General features: G+C 41.7%; 1 protein-coding gene across 2 annotated transcripts; it reads left to right on the top strand.

Annotated features, from left to right (window-relative positions):
* Positions 1 to 4,892: 4,892 nt before the first annotated feature.
* On the top strand, positions 4,893 to 20,219 carry rfx7b (regulatory factor X7b). Of its 2 annotated transcripts, XM_087843182.1 has the most exons (10): positions 4,893 to 5,311; positions 7,737 to 7,770; positions 9,612 to 9,698; positions 10,087 to 10,124; positions 10,215 to 10,337; positions 10,429 to 10,548; positions 12,345 to 12,426; positions 12,524 to 12,731; positions 13,613 to 13,908; positions 14,002 to 20,219. In XM_087843182.1, the coding sequence occupies exons 1-10, from the start codon at positions 5,184 to 5,186 to the stop codon at positions 17,377 to 17,379; spliced, it is 4,494 nt and encodes a 1,497-aa protein (XP_087699308.1). In that variant the 5' UTR covers positions 4,893 to 5,183; the 3' UTR covers positions 17,380 to 20,219. The 2 variants fall into 2 exon arrangements, with proteins under 2 accessions (XP_087699308.1, XP_087699309.1); XM_087843183.1 differs by lacking the exon at positions 10,087 to 10,124 and having other exon boundaries at positions 9,612 to 9,697.
* Positions 20,220 to 22,748: the final 2,529 nt, after the last annotated feature.

Genomic DNA, 22,748 nt, shown 5'->3' with positions numbered 1-22,748 from the left:
GGGGGGGGGGGGGACAAATAAGGAGTCGTGATCAAAATGAAATGAGGAATTACACATGCAACCACATAGAAACACTTGCACAGCGTGATTGCTAAACTCAGTAATCAAATTTGAATTTTGCATAGATGTGAGAAGATAATTTGAAACTGAAAAGGGAACCAGAAGTAAACACCTCTTCTGCAGCTCTTATGGTTAGTCTTTTTATGTAAGATGTGCTGTTGTGCTTACTATGCCTGCAACGCACATTTCAAGTGTTGTTGGCATATTGCTCTTCGCCATGCGCTTGATTTGACATGGCTTAAATAACTATCTTCCTGCCAGTGATTGGCATTCACACAAGAAGGGGTGAGTGGGACTAGGGAGCAGATGGTGACATTCCACATGACCAAACTGATCAATCAGCATGCTGGGACGCAGGTGCAGCACAGGCGGGCAGCACCACACCATCTATTTCACCATCTACGGGGCACAAACACATGGGCACCAATAGTGGCACCCTGAGGGTCTGCATGCTCCTCTGTCCCGCTGTGCCAAGGTTGATGACATCAGAATTTCCCATCCGCTCTTAAACAGGATGCCAAGAAAATGAAGGGAAAAAACACTGAATAAAATCTGTAATAACAGCCTGGCCTGGGAAAGGTTGTGTAAGTGACGTCAAAGCAGGGACTCCCATATTTCACCCTGTTACAGAACTGATAAGCCAACGGAAAAAGTGAGCAAAAGTACTAACACATTGTGGTCAGATCCTTGTTTTTTTAGCGGAGGGTCTGATAACAGGTTAAATGACTGAAAGTGCTTCCTTGTGGCAGGCACAGATTTTGTGCTTTTTCTTCTTTTTACAGAACCCAGAAATAACAGTGCCACTGATGATTTTTAGCATTTTCATCAATTAAATAATTGGCTTTTTTCGTATTTGAGTTTTTTATCACGTGATTTTTTTAAACAGCAGCAATCGGGGTTTTTTCACTGACTAGTTGTGTTTCTTCTTTTGAACCTCTTAAACAAATTCTTTAATAAGCTTTGAATTTCTTTAATTAGAAATAAATTATTTTTTTCTAATACAACTGTTTTGCTGACAATAGCATACAAATAGATAGTAAAATGGTTTGATTTGGCAAATTTATCTGTTGATTTCATTATAATAGGGTTATATCTGGAGAAGCAATGAAATTTAAAAGTCATAGAGCAGATATGTGCAGATAACTCTCTGAAAAAGTGTGTGAGTGAATGCATCTCAAAAGCTATCATGAGGGAGATGTGTTACCGTGGCGTTTGATACGTGCTGGCGTGACTTTGCACCCAGGATCTTCTGTATCCTCAGGATAAGACCTGCACACAGCAAGCTGATCTTGGCCTGAATGCTGAAAGAAGTGGGGGTTGTAAGAGGATTGGACAGGCCGCGGCTGCACGTGAGATCCAGACTGACTGTCCTCTCCGCCACAATGACCTCGCAGTCCCACATTCATCTGCACCTATGAGGAGAAGCGGCTGTAGGTCACCGCCAGTCTTATATGTCACCAACTAGATCAACAGGAAGCATGTCATTAAATTAAATCTGCACAACAAACAAAACATTGATAAGCTACTGTGTGGGATACCAGCATTGGTTCATTTCTCTTACAATTATCAAAAAAAATCTTGGGCTTCTGTTGTGTTATCCTTTGTTTTAATATTGGCTTTATATTTGAAGTCCAATTCATGTCCTAAAAGGAAGAGGGTTAGATACGTGTAAGTTTTTAGTGTGGTGTGAAATGGCCACCAAAATGCCACTTTGAGGAGATCATTGAGCAAAACTTAACATTTGGAGGAATGAGCAAGGGCAAAGACTGCAGAGATGAGGGCTTCTATCCCAAATCAGAAGTGACAGGAGATTGACAGTAAAATAAATCAGTCCAGAGTAGCCAGCAACCAAAGGTCAAAAATAGAGTGAGAAAACATTGACTAACAAGGAAACAACGTTTTCTTGAAATTCAGATAAAGAGCCACCGTTCTACACCCCCGGTGTTGTTAACAAGTTAGAGATGACAACATTTGATGGATGTGTGTGATAGCAATGGAAAGATGGGGTAAATTTTCCAAAATATCTAGGCCAGTAATACATTTTGTTCATACTCTTGTAGGTTTTAGGGTACAACCAAGTTATAAACATCTTATTTTCAGTAACACATGGGAATATTGACTTTTTTTTGGTTTGTACTGAATCAGCAGTGGATCGAGTTTTATCCCTATGACAAACAAAATTCTTTACATTTCACACACACACAAAAACTTCAACATTTGTGCCACGTGTGTGTGCTTTCTATGGGACAGCTTATTATACATAATATTGCCTCACGAGCGCTCTAAACCACTGCAGCAGTAGTGAGCCAATAGTGGCCCGCTATCCAAACCTGGCCCTATTACAGTAACATTTGGCCGCTCAAGATGTTTCCATAATTTATCATTTATCAGCGGGTAACACTGTAAATACAAGGCCACGTAAATCTCAACAAATATGACCTTATGACATCTAATAATAGGCAGCAATCTAAATCTCAGATGTAAAATAGGTGGCAGGACTTTCCATGAACAGCAACTGAAACAGCCATTTACCAAAACAGTATTATATAACCTGCTGCAGGTGCTCCGCGAGCCCAAACGCATTAATGGGACAATGTAATAATCCTAAAACTAAAGTGAATTACATGAAATATGATGATTTAAAAAAGATGAATTCTAATACCAAATAAAACATCAATAACATACATACAGTAGATGTCTGTGGACATTAAACAAACATGTGGACAAACACAGCTGGGGCAGAGCAGCATGAAGTCCTGCAGAAGTAGCAGAAAGCGAGCAGCACCATTGGTACTATTTCCTCTTCTTCCTGTTATTCTTGTCTTCGGAGCCATGAGGTCACTCCGGTCACTGTGTACTTGCTCATACATGCCCACCCACCCATGTGTGTCTGTTGCTTTCTTGCGGCGTTAGTGGAGTAGTGGAGTAACATTACCAGTTTCCATCAACAGATGGCAGCATAAAATAAGTCATGAATAAGCATTTATTTAGGTCTTGTTTTTCTTGCTCTGGTTACTTCATTCTTTTGAATTTTCACATGCATTTTTCCCATATAGGACCTCTATAAACCACTGCTGATCACGCGTTGGTTAAAACAGGTTATTACCACTGAATTAATTTGCCACGTGGAAAATATCTCATTTATGGCAGATGTGGCATAAGTAAACGTTATATTTAGATCTGGTGCCGATGGTCTCGATTAGTGTCATGCTCTCGGGCTATTTTTTTTCCTGCCGACTGTGTCTCAGATTTCAGCCGAAGTAGGAAAAAAATAGCAAGCTGCTCAATGAGCAAAGACAATCTTGGAGCGACCTGTCTGTGACACCTCTTTGGTGTATCAGCGATTCCTCGTCGATCGTCTCTTTCGATCACCGTTTTATTCAAGTGTGTCGGTAGATACTGAGATCAATATATTTGTTTATAAATGCTTGGTTTACATGGCAAAGTGATATCATCCTGGCTGTTTACCCGTCATTGTCACTATCTGATCAACCAGCTTCCTGCAGCAGCCCCCTGCAGGTGCATATGGGAACTACAGCGCGTCAAGTGAGACGCTATGAGACCCTGAAGTCCCGCTGATGACTTTTCAAATAAAAGCCTCCTGGAATTTTTCAAATTTCAAAGGCAGATGTTGGGATAATGGTGTGTCATGTTTAAATCAATTACGGCGTGCACTGTTACTTGAAACTAAGTTTCTAAGTTTATCAGGCAGATAGAATTGAGCAGACCATCCCTATATTTGCTTCATTGCTTAGTTTATGCCTAAGGCTGAAGAAAATTTAAGGCAAGAATTATTTTTTTGTTTAACATAATTTGATTAATAATGTCTTTCTTATTAACAACAGGGACATTTTTCAACTGCCTGTTCGATTCTTTGGTCTGCAGTGGAAGATAATAAAGTATAATAATAATTAAATAATAAAAACCACATCACAGACATTTAGATAACAGCTGTGCCCAGCTATCATTCATTAAAATATTTCTTCTTCTTCTTCATTCAACGGCTCCCTTTAGTGATCACTACAGCAGATCATCTGCCTCTATCTCACCCTATCCGTAGCATCCTCCTCTGTCACGCCAAAGATGCAGATTAGAAAAGGTAAGTAAATTTAAATGTATATAATATAATGGATAAGCATAAGGGTAAAATGGATGGCTCTACGGGGCAATGTCAGTGGCGTCCTAGATTCACTATTCAAATCAATTAACAATTAAAATGTAATTAAATGCAGGTTTCTCAATTACTTCAAGTGCAGAAACTGTGGATTTCACACACTGTGGTGTGTATTAGCAGTTCCTAAACTTATTCTAGCAGCCAAAACAAGTTCATGCTTCCTACCTGGTGTGTGTTGTGACTTTTGAGAGAATTCATCACCGATTTGCAAATTTTGAACACATTTTAATGACCTCTAAATCACAGTGATTTTTGCTTTCCCCAATAATAAGTTCACAAACACACACACACATTTAGACACCTGGAATAAATATGCTCGTCTCTAAAGCACTTTGGATCAGCTTCTGTTGTTTAAATGTGCTACAGGCTGTAAATAAAGTTGACATGACAGTCAAAACAAAAAGGTTCATTAAAAAAAATAATTCATTTAACACATTTCAGTGAGATATGTATGAACTTGAAGGATAAAAACCAGCGCTGGTATCGATATTATCGATATTTAGATTGAACGCGTGCTATGAGCTTCAGGACATAAACTATTCTATTTTAAGGCAGATCCACGCATATGAGTGAACTTTCGACATGGCAAACATCGGGATTTTATTTTCACCCTAAAAAAAAACCTCTCTACTTCCGGTCTGGCGCTGCAGCTCGCGTGCGTCTTGACGCAGGCAGCTCCGTCTGTAGCTGCTGCTGGCTGCTGCAGGCGTGCAATTTGCGGCAGCGGAGATACCCCTGCGATATGCCTTTTGTATTCCCGGGTGTTTTTTGGGGGGTTTTGTTTTGTGCTTCGCGAGGGTCAGATCACAGTGTTTGTAGCCATGCTTTGTGGTGGATTCAGCGGGCTGTCCTAGCTGACTGAGCCGCTCCAGCAGCGGTGGGTCCGGTGCAGTGCACAGCCGGGGATGAGGCCTACTTGTTAAAGCTCCCCCACCACCCCTCCATCGTGATGGCTGATGATCAACAACAACCTGGTCAGAAGCCTGCCTCGGGATTAGGCTCTCTTCCAGCGCTGGTGCCAGGACTCCAGGGGCCCGAGGCTAACGCGTTACAGTTCAAAATAAAGAATTCAATTTGGTAAGGATGGAAGCGATCCACAAGCGGCCACACTGTCCTTTTTGCTAGCCGTAGCCTTGTAATTAGCGTATCTGACTGTGGAGTGGCAAGGAGGCAGTGTGCTGCACAAAAAGCTGCCCGAAAAACAACACGTCTTCTGCCGTGCTAGGCGTAAATATTTCAGAGAAACACGACGGCACCGAGCCGCGCCGCTCCGTCTGGTTCCTGTTTGTGCGCTAACGACACGGTAACGTCGGGTTACCTACAACAGGGGTAGCTATGGTCATTAGCATCGAGCCATAGGAGGCCATGTTATAATAGATGACACCGACTCCACCGGCGGTGCTGATGCTCGGGATGACAGGTGTCAAAGCAGGCAGCTCCACACGTCCAGCCTCGCTCTGATTTAATGCTCCTAATGAGAGGGCTGCATCATGTGGGGGAATAACGTGTGTTTATAAATAGAAATGCTCCTTCTGAAAAACCAGTACGTTATTTTGTGCACTGTGGCTTTGATAATTACTCACCAGTTTCTGTCCCTCCTCCCTCCCTTACCTCATCATTACTCTACAGCAAATTAAGTTTATGTTAAATACAAGAAAAAAAGAGATCAATGGCCACACGGGCTCATTTCCAGCAGAAAGCAATTTTTTAAAAAAGGAAGCCAAAGATGTAAACAGCATCTGTGCGTAGATAAGAGTCAGAAGCGCGTGAGTAATAAAGTAAAGATCACTCATGAAGACCACAAGGAAAAAGAAGCACGTCGCAAATTTAAAAGCACTGGGATTAAAATTAACCAGATGCACGTTTGCTGCTATTATCGTGTCTGCTCAGATGATATGCCATACTACACTGAGGCTTTAATTAAAAAAAAAAAAAAAGGTTAAGTTGAAGTAGTCATTACACACACAATAACCAGCAGTGACAAGCTGCAAACGTGGTGTGTTTAGTTTTCTGGGGTTTCATATGAAAAGGTGAAACTTTTCATTTACATAAATATTCAGCTCATCTTCCTTTGATACACCTGCTTTGATTAGCCTTGTGATATTTCTAGTGATGAGTCTCTTTTAACTGAAACCGGCCGCCGTGTTATTTGCGTCGGCATCATGGTATGGACGAGCACGTGCTGTATAAAATGTGATTAGTGAAGGCCTAATTTTACACGTTGTTGCACACGCTACGGAGGCTTCAGCAATGTTAATCGCATCGGAATTTTCCCTGTTATTATGAGTCCGGTATGGCATGGAAGCGTTACTGTGTAGTAACAGCAGACTCAAAATATGCTGCTTTTTTTTTTAATTGCAAAAAAAAAAACAAAAAAACCCCAAAACACAGTCGTGTAACTCTGCATCTGCTCGTGATAAGCCTAAAATCGTGATAAAATGTCACCAAGCCTTTCGCTGAGAGTAGCAAGTAAATGAGGACACCTGTGGCAGATTCACATTGGTTGGGTGTGATTCAAAAACCCACATTGCGATCTCCATAGATGTTTAAATCTGGCCATGAGGCATAAAAAGCTAGTGGGTTCCAGCCAAGTTGGAAATGAACAAGAATTTTTCCTAGATTTGGTCATTCAGAAAAATTCTGTGACGGTCTAAGAAGAGCTTTGGTCGGGAGAGTGACCAAGAGATACAGGCACTAGTTGTTACTCACAGTCTGGCTAACATCATCCGTACAGTAAGGCACTGGTGATGATATATTGGATGCCAGTTTTCTGCAGGACACGATGCAAAAAAATTACACAGATGATATTTCAGCATGATAGTGACCCGAAGCATACAGAAGACAACACCACCAAAACCTGGAACTCAGTCCCTTACTTAAGCGGTCCCCAACCTTTTTTGCTCCACGGACCAGTTTATGTCCAACAATATTTTCACGGACCGGCCTTTAAGGTATCACGAATAAATACAACAAAATAAAACCAGTACCGGTACCAGAAGAAGAAGATTTATCCATAACACACGGGAAAAGACCCAGGGAAACCAGGGTAACGATAAAATGATAAAAAAAAAAAAAAAAAAAGCTGATAAAACCCCTGAAAACCATACATTTCACAGCTGAGCCTCAACTCACAACCAAACGACTCACGGACCGGTACCGGTCTGTGGACCAGGGGTTGGGGACCGCTGCCTTAGTTCATCTTGAGAGAGCGACCTAGAGAAAATCTGCCAGAGAGAGGACTCAAACATGTCATTTTTTTTAAACAGATTTAATATATTCATAAATCTCCTAAAACATGTTCTCACTTTATCAAAGATGCCCTCAAAGTATATCAGCGAATGATAAAATATGTTGTATTGAACGACGTACAAAAATAATGTAACCCAGAAGGGAGATTTTTTTCTTTTATTTGCTGAAATGTTGACAAAATTTTGCATGCCTCCATGACATTTTATTTCTTATTTATTCACTTTCTTGAATTTTTATCTCTTTCTCATTGTAGCAAATCTGTACAATCAAAAGTGGACAGCATATTGGTGAGTATCAGTAAATACTGTTTAATCTGCAATCCCCTCATTATCAGAGTCATGTGTTAATGTTTGTTGTTGCGTTCGGAGAACAGTTGTGCAATGAATGTTTCATTAAATCATATAAATGATTAAATATGTTTCATGCTTGATGAAGCAGAGTAGACAAAGCCAACCCCACAAAGCTTCAATTTGATTAACTAATATTTACATGCAGAAATCTTAATGCTATTGTGTTTTTTCTTTTTTTTTTAGTAACACGTGTAACACATTAAATGTTATGTTCATGAATGCCTTTTTTTGCACCGTGCAAAGCAAATGATAAAAGTGTTTCCAATGTTTATATAAATATATGAAGATTGTTGTATTTTGGTTTCAGCTGGTTATTCATGCACAGTTTTAGATTATTCTCAAACTGTAGGCGCTGCGTCTCCCTCTGTCTCGCCGCCGTATGCAGCTGCAAAGAAGTGTCAGTGACATCAAAGCGACGTGATAAAGCTTTTGTCTATTTTTTGTCGTCAATAAAGCAGACAGAGCCTGGATTTTAATTTCAACACCTCTGTCTGGTGTTAGGCTGATGTTTTTGTTTTTGCTGTTTTTTGGGCTTTATTCCATTTTTGTCTCGATTTAAAAAAAAAAAAATCCATTCTTTGACTCCTCTGATGCTTCCACATAAAACAGTAAATAAACATCTAAAAGGGCGGCTTTTCATAACACACTGAGATGTGGTTATATTAATAACTTTGTTTGATAGAGTTGCTATTGGCATATCATAATCTGCACAGAATTTCTATGTCAAAGGTACCAAATTGTATATTCTGTTATTAATAAGATAGTAATAAGATACATATATGATATTGTCATTTTAGAATCAGATAAAATGTATATGTTTCTTTTTTTTGTCGGTGACAAATGTTTGCCACTAACATCCACTGTTGTCATGCAAAAATGGTAAAACTAGATGCCTTAAACTATGTAGAAAAATTTAGTGAACAGGTGACACATTGAAGTGTTTTTTTCCTGCAGAGTGAGCTTTTTTGGGAGGGCTGTGCACAATCAGTCCTCAAAGATTAGTGGTGCTCAGTCTGTTTTGCCTTGCATTTGTTTTCGGACCTCTTTGATTAGCAAATTTTATGCTTGAGTAAATGAAGCTCAGATTAATAACACTTAGTAGAAGCAAAGTTTTATTCCAGTGTTGTTTTGTTGTAGTTTTTTCTTTGGCTCTGGCTAAAATCTCTTTGCCGGTTACCAAAAGTTTCTCTATGCAGTAAAAACCTTGTGTAACTTTAGAGAGAAAAGCACTGAGAGAAATTTCCACCAGTATAATCTGCATTTGCAGTTGTTTTTGATGCAAGTCTTTTAAGAAATACATGGGTGTGATGTGATTTTGATCATCAGATCAGACTTAAAAACCAAAAAGAAGTTCAGGAAGTTTAAAAAGGGAAGAGTTAAGTTCCAGCCAGTGGCCAGCAGGTCAGGACCTGTGCAGGTAATTCACTCAGGGCTTGCAGCAGTGATGTGTAGTAAATAGCGTCTTCGTTCACTGCTTATTGGCTGACAGCTCTCACCTCGTTCATTTAAGTATTGGTTCCCCTAGCAACAAAGAGGCAAATACAAAAGGAAGAGGTGAGATGAATCCATTCTTAGAAACCAGATGAAAAGCACTTACGTTGGGATCAATAATAAAATTCTTGCATGCAATTGTAATTCAAGAGTCCGTGTTTGTTTGAGTTGAATTATGAACCAGATTTTAAACCATCAGCCTGACCACAGCCTTCGTCAACACGTGTGTTAAACTCTTCAGACATATTCATTTTTTTCTCCTCTCTGTGATGTTTTTATTTTTACAGCAAGATGTTGAGAAGTTTACAGACATCGAAAAGCTCTACCTCTACCTTAAGTTGCCTTCTGGTCCCAGCAGTGGCAATGATAAAAGGTATGTCACAGGCGAGCACTTAAACTAAGTTTTCCACTTTGCTCTCTGGCTTTTTTTTTTTTCCCCCTCTCACACACGCACACACACAGACGCACACACAAATACATGCTTTGTTGTGGCTCTCATTACATTATCGGCACTGTCTCATTGCTTGTCAAAAATCCACTGGCTGCTACACAGACACAGGTTAGGCTGATAGACGCTAGAGGGGCATCAAATTTGAATTTAAGTCACTGTTGAGGGTTTTTTCTTTTTCTTCTTAAAACAACATTTCAGCTGTATGATTGAACCACTGAAATCTGTAGACTTTTGCTATACCTAGCTGTCTGTGTTTCATTTGTTTCCCCATATCTATTCATCACCCCAACCCCCAAATTCTGCCCATTTGGACTGAGAATGAGAGGGGGTCCTCCACTCCTGGATTATGGTATTAAAGTTTCTGTATTAACAAGAAATGATGCACCGCAGTCGAGGGTACTGCCTCACCAAATGTCTTTTTCTTATGCACCACTTTCAGTGATCAGAGTTCCATGTCGTCAAGCCGTACTCAACAGATGTATGCATTCAACTGGATACGTAATCACCTAGAAGAGCACCCAGAGACTTCCCTCCCAAAGCAAGAGGTGTATGATGAATACAAGTAAGTGGATAACCTTGCAGAAGACGTGCAATCTGCTCTCAGACAGTTATAGTTTCGTCATAATCTCATGTGGGTTCTCTTCTCCTACAAGGAGCTATTGTGACAATCTCGGCTACAATCCACTGAGTGCAGCAGACTTTGGAAAGATCATGAAGAATGTCTTTCCTAACATGAAGGCACGTCGTCTGGGAATGAGAGGGAAATCCAAATATCCTTAAACAAAGTGTTACCCTGGTTGTATTTCTTTCTTTTTTTCTTTCTTCGTTTTTTGTCAACATGAGTGATTCTTTTAGGTGATTGCATGTGTGCAGTTGGGCTTGTATGGATGCTGAGCAGGCAGATCATTAATGTTTGCTTGCAGAGATCTTAGGCAATTCATCTCAACACGATACTACTAGCTGGGCTTAAAATAAGCTTTTTATAAATATATTAAAACCTCATAATAAGAGGATAGAGTCAAGAGAGGAGTTGCGCCATTAGTTATCATTGCTAGGCTTCTGTGAATTTAAGTTCCAGAGTGCATGTAACTTAGTTTGCCATTTATTTGCTACGGTCCCTTTTTTATGGACAGGCTTACCTGAGCTCAGACCCTATGGCCAGACAACATAAGGGGATTACAAAGCTTCAGGGGGAAAAAAATTCAAGGGAAAACAGTAAAGTTCTCGGCTTTACATGCCAAGAAAGACTCAAACCGGGTGTTTGTCATGCCCAGTTTGAGTCTTTTTTCATGTTCTCACGCTGCCCCAAAAGAGGAAGCTTCAAAGCTGCTCCTTTATTTATTAAAAAAATTTAAAAAATAAAGAAAAAAGTTAAACAGTCTTGAGGCATCTTTCTTTATATTTTGCTAGGAAAATGGGAAATAGGCGCAGGGATTTACTGAAACATGCAAACATAAATGTCAATACAGTAGACAAGGCAACACAGAGTTAGTACAATTCTAAAAAGCTTCTAAGTCAATATTTGGTGTGAAAACCTTTATTCTTCAAAATACCTGAACTCTCCTAGTGTGCTTTCACACCTGCGGTGTTTAGCCAGTTTTTAATTTAGCCAAAATAGTTTTCAATCTTGGTGTGGTTTGCTTGTGCACGTGTGAACATGGTCGTGGGTCTCAGTCCACTTCCAAGCGAGCGGTTCATTTATGCCGTGAACGTAATCCGAGCCAGCTAGCAGGTGCATGCAGCAAGTTTGAGCTGAACATCTTCTCTTGAATTCTGGGATGCAGCATGGTAACCTAGATGTGCAGAGTGCATAAGTAGTCAGTATGGGCTAGCAGCTAGCTGTAAAGTGAATGTAAATTCTCCATGTTATCTCTATAAGGCCAAAACACAGCACCTTCTTCTTGTGTTTGCTTGTGTTGCTCACACCCCAGACGCGTCTGAGCAGTAAGCAGACTAAATGTTCTCATGTGGTTTGTGGTGATGCATTTTGGTTCACTTGGAGTTTGCTTGGAGTCTTTGCTGTGTGAAAAGAAACCAAACCAAGGGAAAAGATACAAGTTTGTGAACTCAAAAAGAGTCCAGTGCCCTCAGATATTTTTAAAGACACACTGCACACCACGCTGAGAAGCCACATTTTCAACTATTATCTCTTTGGGAATCAGCTTGTTAGTGTAAAAATATTTTTTGCCTGTTAAACTGTGTTTGAACTTGAACTAAGTGCCTTTTTAGTGCTTGAATGATTCATAGTTTAGTGTGAAGTGGCTTAAGAAATTAAACAACATCCCCCTGAAAATGGTAAAAAAAAGAAAAAAACATCCAGAGAAAAGCTTTGAAATACCTTCATAAAGCCTGGAGAACTATTTTTTCAAAATTCCAAGAGAGTCTGGCTACAGAAGTAGAAAGGTATTAGCAGGGAATTCTTGGCTCACAGATGAAAGGCTGATGACTGGCCTTAGATGGTGTCATATTTTTAGGGCAGAATTTCAAAAACGTACAAATATCGGCATGTTATAACCATTTAGGTTTGCACAGTCTTCATGCTTTGGAAACCTTAACTCTTTCGCACATACTGTTATAGCGGGTTAAGGAAGAAAGCTTTTGTTCACATGCCATCCCTACCCAACCTGGATCTTCAGAAGTCTGGTGATGGGGTAAGATTGCCTGCAAAAAAAAACCCCGATCCATATAGTTAGACTCGAAAAATTTGTTTGACGCTCACCTCCCTGCTGCTCTGCTCTGTCTCACTAGTGTGAACTGATGGAGCCAACAGGCCAGTCTCCGAGTGCTGAAGATGAAATGAGGTCTGCAGCTTGTGGATTAGTGTGTGAGTGGGCTCAAAAGGTCCTGAGCCGTCAGTTTGACAACGTGGAGGACCTGGCTCGTTTTCTGCTTAATAGCCACTACATCGGTACTAAGTCCATGGCTGCACTCACTGTTATGACCGGAACACCCACAGGTAAAGGTGTCCTATTGATCTGTTGGCGTGTTTGTTTCATTGTTGTCTCGTGTGCATGTAAGTTTGAAGTTCATTAGGCACTGTAGTACATCTTAAACATTGTGTTTTTTCACTTGAGATATACAAGCTTGGAAGGCATAAAGCCACCGTCTGTCAAAAAATATAATTTGCTGTTTGTTATTCTTTCTTTACATATTTCCATCTCACTGATTCAAGAGTGTTTTCTAAGTGTGATCCTAATTTTTTGGGCCTAGCTTTTAATGCAAATCAAAAGTCCTGTTTCAGAAATGACCGTCAGTCACAAATTGCAAATAAATGTACGGCTTCTGCCACGCTGATGCTTGAACTGCAAGCGACAAAGCAGAAATACCAAAATGAAAAAAACTGACTTCATGTTTAAAGTGAAGCTACAGCGTGCATAATGCAAATCTTTCTAAAACTAACCTGTCACTTAAAATAGTGATTGCACATACTCTAGGAGTGCACCAAGTTATTGTCCAACAATCGACTGATACTGGCCAGCATTGGCCAGTATCAGTCTTGTTAACCAGTATTGGCATATCTGCACAAGAGAGTGTATTTACTGATGTTAGCTGATGTTTATGCAAAGCACTTCGACTTGAAGTAATTCACACCAATCAGTAGCCCTCTTGACACCTATCAAGGCCTTATTTAGGTAGTTACTTTTTAAGCATTATCTAAATTAACCGTCCCCATGATGTCTGTGTGCTGTAAAATGTTTGTTAGGCTACACATAGTACATGTTTGTTGAATTTTAACTATCCAGAACTGCAGACAGCTCATGCCTCAGCAGAGATGTTTGACAACACAAGAACACCACCAACGATCTACCGCTCTTTTCCTCTCGTATGTCTTGATAGGAATGAAGACACCAACTCCAGCTTCTGCGTTTGTGCCGACAGCGGAGTCTAACTCATTCCAGCCCCAGGTGAAGACCCTGCCCTCGCCTTCTGTTGATGCAAAGCAGCAACTGCAACGCAAGATCCAGAAGAAGCAGCAGGAGCAGAAGCTTCACTCACCCTTGCCCACTGAGACCCAGGTCAAGAGAACAGAGGCCAGTACCCCGGGCCCCACGATCCCCTGTGGCAGCCCTGCTCTGCTCTCCCCTCAGCCTACCATAGGCATCGTAGTAGCAGCTGTCCCTAGCCCAGTGACGGTGCGTGACTGAGTTTTCTATTTAATTATTATCTGACAAGTTGTTGATTTTTTTTGCCTAAAATGTGCTGTTATGTTCTCATTGTTTTCCCAGGTACAGAGAAGCAGGCAGTTGATGACCTCACCCAGTCCCGTAGGGACAGCCGAAGGAAAAGTGTTGCCTGTGAACTTTCAAGTGGTCACTCAGTCTCTCAAACAGTCCCCCAAAACTTCTCAGAATATCTCAGCTAGTCCTGTAGGTGACCGGCTGGCGCGACACAGTACACGGTACGCCCAAATCCTGCCTAAGCCCTCTGCCACCAGTGCCATCACGCTGCGTTCACCCCCCACGTTGCTCATCACCAACAGCCCAATAAAAACTGTGATGCCCACTCCCCACGTCAGCTCAGTGAACGTGGTGAAGATGACAGCCATCGCTCTCGCTCCCAGCAGCAGCAGTAGTAGTAACAGCACTTCTGTGCGACCAGCCTCAGCTGGCGTGAGCACCACCGTTGCTTTGGACGAATCCCAGCAGTTACAAAGTGGGAGTTCTGCTGCCCCCCAGTCTCCTGCAATCAGACCTAGTGCTCCTGCCTCTACTCCCATGCCCTCTGCTGACGCCAAAGTGGTGTCTGAAGCCGGAAATGACAATAACTCTGCCTCTGGCATGGAGAAAACTGCTGTAGGAGCCAAAGAGGAGAGAGTGGCAAAGTTCAGGGCTGCTAGTGAGCCAAGTTTCCTTGTTAAATGTTCTCCAGGACCAGACAAAGGGGCGAGGATAAAAAATGACCCCACATCTCCTCCTACTTCTGTAGCTGCAGCTGGGACTCAGGACAGCAATAACAGTAACTGCCATGACAGTACTTTGTACTTGACTGTTGATAATCAGAACTCCAGTGTCAACGTATCATCTAGCAGCTCCTCTGCTGTTACCCCAACATCAAAGGATCCCTGCGCAGACGCCAAGAGCCCCAGGAAGCGCACAGGCGGGGAATCCCATGCAATTCCAGTGAAAAGGGTGTTTATATCCCAGCAGCCGCTGGCTCTAGTTGACAATCCCAAACCCGGAGTCAGCGCTGCAGTGAAGAGGATCCCCAGACCAGGAACCCCTGCTAGACCAGAGAGTGCCCCCTGCAAAGTGAAACACACTTCTATAGGGCCCACACAGATCCTCGCACTCTCTGACTCACCCATCACACACACTGAGAGCACCCAGACTGTTGTCAAACACCAAGACCTGGTGGTGAAACACGAAGACCCTTCTGTCAGCCCCGATACCAGCACTGGGGCAGCGGGAAATAACACGACCGATCAGGCGCTGCTGCAGCAGATCACTGGGGATCCTTGTGCCATACAAGCCAACTCAGGACCACACGAAGCCTCTGTGATGAGTGAGTTAAAGAGCACAATATGGGAGGAGGGGCACCTTGATGAGCTTCGCAAGCAGGCGTTTGCCCAGCAGATACCAGCAGAACACAAACAAGCCCCTGCTGACCAACTTTCCATTATAGCCCAACCCTCTGAAGCTTCGGGCCAGCTCACCCTCACACAGGAAATGGTTGATTTTGCAGGTTCTCAGACCAACATGGACTATTTCCCATTCAATGATGATGACATGACCCAAGACAGCATTGTGGAGGAGCTAGTCCAAATGGAGGAGCAGATGAAGCTGAAGGGTCTGTTCGGTAACTGTGTGGACGTTACCCTGCAAGGTCAGTCAGCCAACAGTCAAGGCTCTATCCTCAGCACTCACCAGGCCACTACTACCTTCTACCCGTCTGCCCACAGCAGTACCACTCCAGTCCAAACCCCCACGCCGACACCAACCCCAACACCCACCCCTACCTCTGAAATGACGCTCGCTCACAGCCTGACGAGGGAGAGCCCGTGCTCCCGTATGGCTCCCATAACCCCTGTGGATGGAGCCATGGGTCGTCACACCCCTATCAGCACACCACTGTCCAACTGCAGCAGCAGCGTCCCCCCGAGCCCCGTGGAGTGCAGGAACCCGTTTGCTTTTACTCCCATTAACTCGAGCATTACAGGTTACCACGACGCCAGTATTGTCTCCAGCAGCCCTGTCAAGCCCATGCAAAGGCCCATGGCAACCCACCCCGACAAGGCCAAGCTGGAGTGGATCAACAACCGCTACAACAGCAACTCTTCAGGTCCTTTGTCGAACCATAGCATTGGCATTCTGCCCAGCTACCAAGACCTGGTGGACGATCAGTTTCGTAAGCCACATGCATTTGCAATTCCTGGCCAGTCATTTCAGTCTCAGTCAAGACAGGATGCTGCTCACTTTGGCCGTTTGACCCCGATCTCTCCAGTTCAGCAGCAGCAGCCGCAGCAGCAGCTGCAGCAGCAGCAACAACAACAGCCGCAGCAGCAACAACAGCAGCAAATTGTAACAACTCCTACAAAACAAGAGAGTTTTGCTGTGCCGGCACCGTTAGATAGCAAGGCCTCATCCTCGTCTGCATCTAGTACTTTCCGTTGCCGCAGTGTTAGCCCAGCAGTGCGCCAGAGAAACTTCAGTGGCAACACTGGCCCCGCGACCACCACCACAAGTACCACCACGACAACGCGCGCTGTGGTTTCACCTTTTAACTCCCCCATCACCTCCGAGGTTCTCAGCATCCTGTCGAACAGCCAGACTGTCACCTCTGTCCACAGCATGGTCCAGCGTAGCCAGTCTGTACCTCTGAACATCATGATGCAGAGTGAGATGCTGCCCGTGCAGGGTCAGAGCAACACGGCCAAAATCACGAATGTTCTCCTCAGCAAGATGGAAGCGGACGGGGATGATTCTGTCCGCGGTCTAGGCATAAACAACCTCCCCTCTAACTACACGGCCCGTATGAACCTCACACAGATCCTGGAGACCACCCCTGGCTTTGCTGCAGGGACTGCTCATCAGACTCAGCTGCCCGTCAGCTCCAGTCCTGCTGCCTTTGAGCTCCAGCAGCACGGCTACCTCACCACCGGAAGTGGAGAACAGGGAGGTTTCTCTACTGGGGACAGCCAAGCACAAGTGGGCTCTGGTGAACAAGACCAGCAGCAGCTGCAGGAGAATCCAGTGCAAACACAGCCACAGCTGCTCCTCCAGAGCACACAGCAGCAGGAGGTGGAGGATGAACAGCAACAGCTGGATTTCAACAACACTGTCAAAGACTTGCTGGGGGATGATGGCCTCAACCCCAGTTCCCAGTTGGTAGGTCAGGTAGCTTCGGAGCTCAACGCCGTGGCGTCCGACTTCTCAAACGACATCAGACTGACCTCGGATCTGTCCAGTAGCATCACTGACCTTAACACGTTGGACACCAACTTACTGTTTGATCCCAATCAACAGCAGGAACAATATGAAGACTCAACACTGGAAGAACTGAAGAACGACCCGCTTTTTCAGCAGATATGCAGTGATACTGTGAACTCTGGTTTTGACTGGCTAGAAAGCAAAGACCAGCCTACTACAGTAGAGATGCTGGGTTAATGTTATCTTTTATTCTGTAAGACTTCTGTTCTCTGTTGTTTGGTTTTGTGCATATGTAGTAAATCTGTTTTTAAACTCTAGTTTGTTGGGATTTGTCTGGACTTTGCCATTTGTTCTGTTCAAAGTGCCAGGCGTACCAGAAAATCTCTCCTACACGCGATGTTTAATTGATCCCTTCCCCTTTTTTGGCATTTGTCACCCAGAGTTTCAGTGTCGAACCACTTTTCTCCCTCATCTGAGTTCTCTCAGTGGCCGCGTGCACTTACTTAAGAACGTTAGGAGAAGGGTAATCTTCAATAATGCAATATTTGTATTTGATGAACAATTAAGGACGAGAGATGGGTAGGAAATTTGGCACAAGAGACTTCACCAAAAAAAACAACAACTTATGCTTTTGCAGTTCAAATTCAACCAAATGGAGACGATATTGTAGTATATGCACATGTTAGTTGTAGTACATTTGCCTGCCATATCTGAATATTTAAAAGGGTAGCCTCTTAAGCTGCCGGGTGCTGAATTTATGACATGATCTTTATCATATACCAAATCAGTGGAAAAACTGATTCACATCTGAGCATTGTCCGAGAGTGAAATTTTCTTAAGCCTATACTTCTTGTACTGTTTATTATCTTATAAAGGGAGTAGATGAATCTGTAGTGAGAAGATGGGGATTCAGGCCACTTTGTGGACGATACATTGAAAGGAATCAACAACTGGCTGCCTTATTTCCAAAGTCCAAGGCCTTACGCCATCTTTAGAGAGACTGTATATAGTATAATGTTAAGATATCTTCAGAACCATCCAGAGCTTCATCATATCAAGGCAGCTGTTACTCTGATATTTTCAATACTACTTCTTATTGTTTTTGTTCCGCAGTGTTTCAGTATAGATATGTATTGTATAGGCTAACAACTACACTGTGTGTGCCCTTATCGTTAAAGAATTTAGAGGAATTTGATATGCCGTCATTTCACGATACCATGGCAGGCGCACTCACAGTCATGAGGTTGTTTTTATTTTAATGGGGGGTTTTGGCATGCTGTACGCCCAGCTTGGATAAGAATATCAATGGTATGGAGAAGGCTCATTTACAAGGGAGGATGGAGGCTGAAGTGTGTTCTGATGTCATCTTGAGATCAAGAGGAAATTACATTATTATGTTTGTGGAGATCCAGCCTTATGTCCATACCAAAGATGCTCTGTTTGAAAATCATAAGAGATTATTACACGTAGAAACACTCCTTGTAAACATTAACAACAACGGGGAGCGGGCAGCCTCAGAGATATAAAAGAGATCTATTGCATTCGCAGAAAAGGATGAAGTTAGATAAATCTTATGTACAGTATGTATATTTGTGAAATGGTCACTGTCCTATGTTTTATAGGTAACCATGGACCTGAAAGCATGTTGAAACCATCACTGCTAGCCAGGTAGGCTAAGTGATACAGTAGGATGCTTGCTTGAGTTTTTTGGCTATTGTCAATGTTGTATAAGTCATGTTTAAGCTCCATCTGTAAATAGGATAGATACATAGAGATTTGATGTATCAAGACACTATATTATGGCCATTATTCTAGCTAAGTATGTGCCATTTAAAAGAGGAAAAAAAAGCAGATTTATAGTCAGCAAGATACTGTATGTTGTGTGTTACATTTCTGGCTCAGTGTGTCGTAAAAGTAATGCTGTCTGGTCTCGCTTGCTGATTATGTTTTTTTTTTCATTAGTTTTATTTTTTTGTTCTATTCAAAGGTCTCTGCAGTTGCAGAAGTGATGTGTGCTTTGAGCAGGATCAATAGCATGGTATATTGAGAAAAAAAAAGTTGTGATACTGTTAGCTGGTTGCAAACATCTCTGTGACAGACATTGTGCTCAAAGTCTTTCAGCAGACACTGGAAAAAAAAAAACGAAAAAAAGCGATTACTCACGTTTCAACAAACTTTGGAGGTTCACGTTATTGCACTAAATTTTTATGACACATGGCTTTGCCACATCTTTATGGACAAATGTAATGATGGATGCCCGCAAAAAAAAGAGAAAAAATGAAAAAAAAAAACAATTTTTTTACAACAAAACGAGTAAGGAAGTTTCAGTGAATTGTCAGAAAATGACTAATTGTCTTGTAGCAAAATGTGCATTAATCTCAGTGAGATACACATTTCTTACTCATTCTCTTACATGAGAATATAAAGCATTGAGGGGAAAAAAAAAGTTAAATAACCTTTTAAAACCTACATGCTCATTATGTTGATAAATGATTGTACGCACGCATGTGTGATTACTTCTGTTGTACGTTGTATTCTTGGTAACCACTGTCTTCTGTGATTTGGGCAGGTTCTGTTAACCAGACTGGCAGTGCTAGTTTCATGAGTTACATCATTTTCGTTGTGTGCTGTTTACTAAGTTAATGTTCTTCTGTATGTTATGTTGACTGTTTTCTGACAATTTTTACATATTTTTTGTTTGTTTGTTTGTATTTTGGTTTTTGCAAAATGCATTTTGTGAAGAGTATTTTACTTTAACATTTTCTCTTCATTTTTTTCTTTAACAATATGGCACTGATATTTGAATTTGAATGAAGGAAATGCACCTCTTTATGAGTTCTGATGCTCCATCAAGCAGTGATTCTTTACCTTTGACTGACCCAGACCCAACTCTGTCAGACTATCTTGTCCATTTCTACCAGTAGAGAAAAAAAAACCCTCCTCTGTGGTGTTGTCTGGTGTTTCGCTTAATGTACAGTAGCTTGTTAATATTGCAATCGCGTTGTTTCTTTTTTCAATGGAAAGTACTCACTGGTGAGATTTTTAAAGTGGTTTTAAAAGCCAATAAACTTTTTTAAAGAAGGTTTTTTTGTGCGCGCGTTTTAAGTGGTCATTCTTCTTCTTTGGCTTCAGTTCACGTTCAGTCATTTTATTGTTCCTACTGGGAAACTTGGTTTACAGGCATTCTCTCAAGAAATCCTCCACAAGGAAAAACAAAATCGATACACAACCACAAAACATAAATCCACATCCAAAATTCACTAAATGTAAATAATAATAAATAATCCTCCAGTAAAAATAAACTAAAATTTCTTAGGGAAAAAACCCCACTGGTGTAAGGTAAGGTACAGATATCACACAAAATAACTTGCTATTTTTTTAAACAAGAAATTAAATGTTACATTTGCATCTCAGTTTTAATTTGTATCATTTTTGCTACATGAACAAAGGTGTATTAGGACCAAAACATCCTAACTCGTGCTGTTCTATACTTAGAGCATGAAGGAAGCAGTTTAAATTCTCTGTGCAGGGTTGGGTCTGGCTTTCCACAACTGGGGGGACCTTTTGCAGCAGATAGTGACGTCTGTGTGTGTGTGTGTGGTCGGGGGGGGGGGGGGGGGGGGGTCATATTTGGTGACTATCCTCAAATCTTTGTTCACATTTATACTGTCCTTGGTTCTAATATTTCCAAACCACATAATAATGAGAAATGTTAAAACCAATTCAACAACAAATAGTCAGCAGTTTTCTATATACAGGAAAAAACAGCAACTTCCTCAGTACAGGTGTAGATGGCTCTTCTTGGCCACTGCTTACACACGCGCATCAAATAATTACATTATTATTATTAATCTAAGGGTCGCTATAGGCTTTGTCACACCTACCCTAGCCTTCTTTGACCAGTGTAGCCACATGTTTAAAACAATATAATCAGCAGATAAGCTTTCAGATTATATATTTAAATCCAAACAACCATCTTGGCCTTATTTTTGTAATTGTTTTTTACAGTTTAAAAAAAAGCCCCACAGCATGCCAAAACCAAGCAAAAATAAAGGAATTGGTTGCTTTACTAGTTAAAAAATTTCCAATTCCTGCTATTGTTTCTATATTTTTGGAAAGGAGACTAAGAAATAAAGCTTGTACAGTAAAGATTTTTCCAAATATACTAACACTGATGTTTATTTGTCTTTGATTAAACACCGACACATTTAATACTTTATCAGTCTGTTTTATGCAGACTTCAAACCTCTCCATCACCTTCTCGACCCAAGGTTAGAGGTCAGCAGCTCTTCAACTGACCTCTAAGGTCTGTAGGGGGGTTGGCGCCTCCTGGAAACAAGCTACAGCCAACCAGAGTCCAGCTCTTTGGCCCTCTGCTCTGCTTTCCCAGGGCCTCATGATATTCATCATATGTTAATAACCTTAACCCTATTGATCATGGCCAAACACCCTGACCTTTAGCCATACGGGGCCAGTGGTTACTTCAGCCAACATTTAGCAACATGAGTCAACAGATTTCACAAGGAAAAAAAATGCAGTGTTTGTTTTTGATAGGCTAGAACATGGCAATAAAGAATCTACAGTTAAACATACTGGGGGGCAAAAGTGTGCACAGTGACAATTACTATTATCACTGAGGGTTTTGAGAAGGTGACCAAAATGTACTTTTCGCATAAATTATTAGTACTGAGTAAACACTTTAGCACATGCTATTTGCCTGACAAATGATTTTGAGCCTTGAGTTATGACTAGAAGGCTTTAAATGATTAAATCAATAGTTAGTTCTAATCAATACATAATTACACTCGTGTCTCCTCATTTGATTGGATATTGGAGTTTGGCGATGCATGTTTTTAAGTAGTAATCCTCTGAAATCGGTAAACATCCATTCATAGATGTAGCTGAGAAGGAGAGTGTGATATGTTTTGTGAGGGAGCACCGTTACCAGCTTGATGACTTTATTTACCTGTGCCAGTGGAGGGAGGTTTTGCTGATACAGCGTGGCTGAGCTCACAGCTGGAGTCCATTGTATTGCTACTGAATGAGAGCCTGGAGACAGGAGGGCCATTGTCAAAAGGCACAGTCGCTGGATCAATATCTGAATTCATTAAGCAGCTGACTAGTAGCCATCAATATCTCGTCATAATTACTAGGCTCTACTATAGGAGCAGATGCTGTTCAATGTGACCTTATTAGCTGCTGGTAACTGATAATTCAAAAGTTCATCTTATTTTGTTGTCCAGAACATTTGATCTATTGAAACTGGTTGTTGATTTCTGATCAGTGTGTAGGTAATCTAGTCAATGCTTCTGATCAGTGCTTGATGCTGAAATGTTAACAGCCTAAAAGAATTCAGTAGTCTATAGGGCTTTATGGTATTTACAAATCCATGAACAAACTAATAGGCATGGAAAGGCTGTGTCACATGCAGAGTAAGCAAAAATGGCAAATTACATAATGGAGAAGGACAACAGCTGGAGGCCCCATGAAATCCCACAAAAAGTTTACAAGTAAGCCTTAAATATTCAGAAAGTCTCACTGAGCTAAAAATATGTAATTAAACACAGAGTTAGATTAGAACAAAAGAAAGAAAGGACAACATTATG

Source organism: Neolamprologus brichardi, chromosome 7 (genome assembly GCF_056152115.1).
Source record: "Neolamprologus brichardi isolate AB-2024 chromosome 7, ASM5615211v1, whole genome shotgun sequence".
Taxonomy (NCBI): domain Eukaryota; kingdom Metazoa; phylum Chordata; class Actinopteri; order Cichliformes; family Cichlidae; genus Neolamprologus; species Neolamprologus brichardi.
This window is presented reverse-complemented; position numbering and strand designations above follow the sequence as displayed.